General features: G+C 53.8%; 2 protein-coding genes across 2 annotated transcripts; one reads left to right on the top strand and one right to left on the bottom strand.

The window, feature by feature from the left end:
• Positions 1-113: 113 nt before the first annotated feature.
• On the top strand, positions 114-839 carry CCMA1212_006865 (uncharacterized protein; the record flags this gene model as incomplete). Its single annotated transcript, XM_073704059.1, has 3 exons — positions 114-189; positions 294-692; positions 760-839. The coding sequence occupies 3 exons, from the start codon at positions 114-116 to the stop codon at positions 837-839; spliced, it is 555 nt and encodes a 184-aa protein (XP_073557398.1).
• A 230-nt stretch (positions 840-1,069) lies between these two features.
• Positions 1,070-3,586, bottom strand: CCMA1212_006864 (Glandicoline B O-methyltransferase roqN; the record flags this gene model as incomplete). Its single annotated transcript, XM_073704058.1, has 5 exons — positions 3,211-3,586; positions 3,063-3,150; positions 2,543-2,994; positions 1,911-2,077; positions 1,070-1,808 (listed from the first exon to the last, which is right to left on the bottom strand). Exons 1-5 carry the CDS (start codon positions 3,583-3,585, stop codon positions 1,070-1,072), a joined length of 1,821 nt encoding a protein of 606 aa, XP_073557397.1. The 5' UTR covers position 3,586.
• Positions 3,587-6,000: the final 2,414 nt, after the last annotated feature.

The raw sequence follows: 6,000 nt of genomic DNA, 5'->3' as shown, positions 1-6,000 counted from the left end.
ATCTCATCTCAATCACATGTCAGCGCTTTATCCAACTTCACATCACATTCCAGCTTCAATTTTCCTTCGCCAATCTTGATATAGATCGCGCATCAGGCTGTTCCGTGCTCGAAATGGCACCGCAACGAAAGGCCCTGCGCGACTGGCTCTACCTCTTCATCATCGGCACTCAACTCTTCGGCATGCTAGGTAAACAACCTTCCACCCCCACCCCTCTTAACCTTTAACCCCAAACCTCATCCTCATTCCCCTCTGGTATATAAAATCCAGTCAACTAACAAACCTGAAAAAAGCCCTCGACCTCGTATCCTTCTACCCAAAACCCCTCTACGCACATCCCTCCTCCCCGCTCCACTTCCTCCTCACCCTCCGCAACTTATACGTCTCCTCCACCGGCGACCCCTTCTTCGCCCAACCATCCTCCTCCTCCTCCTCCTCCCCCTGGTTCGAAATCTTCCTCTACATCGAAGCCCTCGTCCAGCTCCCCCTCGCAGCATACCTCGTTTCTCAGCTAGCATCTCGAAAACCAACTTCGGGACCGGCGGAACTTGCGGGCCTGGCGTTTGGGTGCGTCACGTTCATGGGTGCTGCGGCGTGTTGCTTTGAACTGTGGCATATGGGTGAGGATGTGGTGAGTGGGGAGAAGAAGGGGGTGTTGCTGTATGGGACGTATCTGCCGTTTGCGGTTATTCGTGAGTTTCTTTCCACTTCTGTTCTGTTGCCTTCTCCTTGTGTTGCTATGAGACTGATGTACTGTAGCTGCTTTGTTGGCTGTGGACATGTATCTGCGGCTACTGCCTCGAGTTCAACAATCTGATGCCAAAGCAAAGACGCAGTAACTGTCTCTCACAAGTCTTCAGCTCATCTTGAGTCCTTGTCTGTACATCCTGCAAATATGAAGGGCAAACACACAATTAGCAGTAATACATCGCATTGAAGCCAAACCGGGAGTTGATCAAGCCCCCCCTTTTTCTCTAACGCGTAGCCACCCAAACTCCGGTCATCGCCATCTCATACAAGTACATGCCATATCCGTACAAGAACACGCAAATAAAAAACACTACTACGACTAGTCCTTTCTCTTAGAGTATCCCCATCCATTGCCCACTCCGTATCCCAGGGGCGTCGCTCCCCCCATGGACCGCCCCTTGAGTCTCCTCGGCAGAATCACGCCCATGGTGTACATGCCGGCCACCAACAAGCCAGCAATAAACGAGACGAGACTGTAAAACACGGTGCTAGCGTAGATATGCCCGCCCAGGCCCTGCCACTCCACCTTGCCCTCCGTCTTGGGCAGCATCGGCGTCGGGAACCAGCGGACGGAGAAGCTCAGCGGCAGGGGATCGCCAATGACGAGCTTCTTGGTAAAGGACCCCGTCATGTGGCTGAGCGGGCTGGTGCTGTACGAAATGGCCGAGTCGAGGACGCCGCTGTCGTGGTGGTGCGGGTGGTGCTTGGGCATGCTGTGCAGCAGCACGTTCATGTGGGTGCTGATGTGCATGTGGCTCAGCTGCAGGGTGCCGGCGAGGGCGAAGATGAGGGGGATGTGCTCCTGCTCGGGCGGCGTCTCGCCGACGACCTCGACGCGGGCGGGCGGGCGGGCGGGCAGGCGGCAGGAGAGGGGCGCGTCGTTGTGGATGTAGAACTCGAGCAGGTGGAAGAAGGGGTCGGTGACGAGGGGGATGGTGCAGTTGAGCTCGCCCTCGACGCCGTACTGGAACTGCAGCGGCTCGCCGGTTTCGTTGCACGTCGGGAAGGGGATCCATTGCAGCTGGTGGTTGGCCAGCTCGACGTGTTCGCCCGTGTCGCTGCGGGAGGAGAGGAGAGTTTAGCATGGACTGATGTCACTGATCTTGTCTTGACGCCGTCGCCACATGAAGCGTGCTCTGTAGACATTAGCAGGGACTCACGAGCTTCGGTTCATGCACTCGACGTGGATCGGGGCGCCGTAGTGATACGAGGGCAGCGTGCCCGGCAGATTGGCCGCAGCAAGCGATGCCAGGCTGCCGACGAGGGTGGCGACGGCGGCGAACAGCATGGCGACGGAGTTGTGGAGGATTGGTCGAGGAGGTTGAAGCTATCGAGTTGAGTTCGAGATATTGAATCGCCCGCCCCCTAGAGAGAGTCCCCCTTGTTGGCTTCCTTGTTGTCTCGTCTCGTGTTCGTCCGTGGTATCAGTTACCGAGCGACCGGTTCAAATCACGCTGCGATCCATCTGCGACTTGGGCCAGAGTGCGACCGACTGAAGATGCTGCGACTCGATGCGTGCGTGGCCACAGCGACAAGAACAAGCTGGAACTGCGACACAAGACACAGGACAGGCGAAAGAATGTACTAGCAGGTTGCGCCAAGTCGCGGCAGCGCTGCGCCACAGCTGCGAATGTGGCTGGTGCACCTTGATGGGCTTCTCGTCTCATCGTCTCACATGCCAAAATCCTACAAAACACCATGATGGCCCATGGCAGGCAAACAAGGTAGTTTCGCCGTCGTTGATACCTGAAATTTTAATCAAGATACCTTCAAAATGCCCTCACTTGCTCACAGTCGCAGTCATGGTAATCACCCGCCACTCAACGCTCCATCCCTCCCCCCCATACTTGTCCTCCAGATGCTTCTTGACCAACCCCCTGACCTCGTCCACCGAATGCGCCTCTCTCACCTCTTTGCTCCAGAAAGTGCTCACGATCCACGGCACCATCATCCAAAACGCCGCCAAGAACTCGTCCGCGCCCGCAAACCTGTACCTGCCCGGGTTCTCCCTCACAGACACGTTCGCCAGCCCCAGATCCTGCGCGAGATGCTTCTCGATCCACGCGGCGTCGTCCCAGCGGCCCGAGCGGTGCATCTGCATGGGCACCGGGTCTGGCATCGGCGCGTCAAAGGGGAGGGACTGCAGGGCGGAGCGAATGTCCGGGATCCAGAACATGTTGGCCGTGGCCTTGGAGAATGTCGATGCGCCAAAGGTGCCGCCTGGCTTGAGGGTTCGAATGCAGTCTGGGCCCTTTTTGTAAGTATGTGCATGTCATCTTGTCGTGTCGTGGAAGTGATGCTGGTGATGTTACCTTTGACGACGGCGTCTGGATCCGGGGTGAGATGCAGTGCCAGAGCAGCGCCCACATGGGTGAAGGAGTTGTCTGGAAGCCCAGTATTCTGGAATATCAAACCATGAGTAGTGAACAAAATGTGTGTCAAAGGCATAGAAGCACTCACCATGGCATCGAGAACCTTTGCCTCAGCATTCACCCACTTCTCGTCCACAATCCTCTTCTTGACCAAATCCACCATTCCCACCGCAGTGTCCGCGCAAGTAAACGAGCTCTTCGCCAGGACCTCGTCTGACAGCGCGGCCTGCACCTCCTGCGTCAGCACGCCCGATCCGCACGCGTTGTCCAGCAGGACGACCGGCTCGCTGACCGTCTCGTTGAAGCCCATGTGGCTGACGAGCGGCTCGGCTATCTGCCTCATGATGCCGCGCGAGAGCTGGACAAAGTCCTGCTGCAACGAGTCTTGCGTTTGGGCTGCGTCCTTGAGGAAGCCCCTCATGGACTCTGCCATGGCCTCGAAGTCGTTGTTTCTGGCAGTCATTCTGGTGAATGGATGGTTGTTCGCTATTATAGAGAGCTGTATGAAATAATGAATGAGTCAAGTATGGAACTCTTGGGTTTGAAGATCGCATGAGGCATCGCCGTCTGTATCAACTCTCCCTCCCTTCTTATAGATGTAATATCCCTTTACGCAAGTGTCCGAGAAGTCGCCGCGTGCTACCTTACATGTCATCCCATGTTCCCGCCCTGTTTGCAGTCCACAGCCAGACCAAATCAAACCGCAAGAAAAGTGCTCTAATCAACTCAAAAGCAACGAGACTTTACCATATATGCCGAGCAAGTTAATGCAAGCAAATCCATCCGGGTCCTCCGCACAGGTCGCTATGCTGGATCAAGATGGAATGTCATCCCAAACCTCCCCCGCACTTCCACCATTATTATCAAGCACAGCAAAGACTTGCCAGTCTGAACAAGGGATACTATTTGTAAATTGGTGCAGACAGAGCCTACTCCGGTCAAGGCCATTCTTGAATCCTTCTGTTCTTTAGTTTGGTCATAAGTCATTGACCGCTTCTGATATGTGATGAGGCTTTGGCTGTCCAGCCTACGGGAGACCTGGCGGACATGCTCCAAAGCCCCAAATACCCCCCCCCCCCCCCCCAGTTCAACGAACAATGCCCAGTGGCATCAACTTTCTCGGCCCATCTTAAAGAGTTCCAAAAATGATGTTCGTATCCAAGCGCTCGGGGATATTATAAAAACGTGCATGTTCGGCCGATTCGTACCCACGCTCAGGGAGGTACATGATCGGAGCCGAAAAGTGGGGTGGGGCCGGGAAGACGGACGAGGGCCGGCCAAGAACGTATTTCAGCATCGGCGACTGAGCCGATGCCTTGGTAGGAGTACTTGTTGTTGTACAGTTGTATATTCAAATGCGCTTGACTTGTGCTTATTTTTTTGAGTTCGAATTGGTGTGAGTATGTTAAAGTGCGGGAGGAAGACCTCCGTGAAACGAATGGGAGGTGTATGATGGCGTAGCATCAAAGAAAAATGAATGTGACAACCAGACCAGCTGGCCCAAATGATCCAAGAAAACCCACATCCTCGTCCTCTGCTCCAGAAGAAACAAGATCAAGAGTCAAAAGGATAAGTAGAAATAAAGCAGGCACAAAGGAAGAAGCGAGACTCCAAGTCCTTTCCCCTTCCTTTTATACCCGCAAGTCCGCCCCCCTCAGCCGTACCTGATTCTGACCTTAACCCTCTCGCCAAACCCACTCACAGGTCGGCTAGTACCCAACATCTGTACGTACGCAAAAGCTACAGGTGTACTGCGTGCAAGCCAACTCTTCAGCGCGACAGAAATCCTTGTCAAGGAGTAGGTACCTGCAGCGTGGCCGACTCAAGCCATGCCACGTAAACGTGCCTTCCGGCCCCTTGTCATGCCAAATCGGGTAACAGACGTTTGGCTTGCCCAACACAACACAAANAAGTCCTTCCCCCCACCGCTGCTCTCATGAGCAGCATCTACGAGGAGCACAAGGATGAGGACGGGTACGAGTGCCATCTATGACCCCCCCCCCCCCCCCCCCCGGTTGTTCTGTATCCGCGCGCTGAACAGGTTACATTTATGATACAATTGCTCACTCACATACAGAGGAAGTGACATACGATATTCGCAGGAACCAAAAGTCATCAAAGACTGCTGCTCCATGCACTACAACAATAAGGCGGTTTGCCTTCTGCGTTGTTGTATACATGTGTCCAGCGCCTACAACAAATCCGCTCTTCCTCGCCTCACCGGAAAACGACATCCACAACATACAAAGTTCCCACATTTTCCCTTCCAATTCGTCCTTACACACAAACTCGCAAGCACCCAATCGCCGCCTAAATCTCCCTTCAAACCCCCCTCCACCGTGTCCTACTGGTCATGATCCTCACCTCCCTCGCAATGCTGATTCGAATTGGACTGAAAATTCTCTCCCTTGGGCACTTTCCATCTCGTCTATTCGACCAAACAGACAACGCTGCAAAAGCCACCGACATGCAACATCCAACACCAAGCAAACATCAAAACATCATATGTTGCAAGAAATCAATATCCACGCTCTTCAAATGTCCTCTTTTATACCCCTCGCATTAAAAATCAATCCTACATGAATACCACGAGAAAAGAGAGCCTTACCTAAAACTACCTACCTAGTTGCCTCCAGCTGTGCTTCGCAAATGCGTCTACCCTTTACGTGACTTCATCCACAACCTTTTGTCGCATACTCCCATGATACGAACGCCCCCTTCCATATGTGTTTGTGTTTGTTTGTGTGCTTTTTGCTTCGTGTTGGTTGTTGTTCTTGCTCTTGCTCTTCTTATACAAATAATTCATCAAAAGACTTGGACCTCCCCTTTCCCCCCCCAAGTCGTTTCTTCCCCTCCTTTCGTCTCCCGTTCCCTCCTC

This window comes from Trichoderma ghanense, assembly GCF_004382785.1.
Source record: "Trichoderma ghanense strain CCMA-1212 chromosome Unknown scaffold_8, whole genome shotgun sequence".
Classification (NCBI taxonomy): Eukaryota; Fungi; Ascomycota; class Sordariomycetes; order Hypocreales; family Hypocreaceae; genus Trichoderma; species Trichoderma ghanense.
The sequence above is the reverse complement of the archived record's forward strand: the minus strand, read 5'-3'. Positions and strand labels throughout refer to the sequence as shown.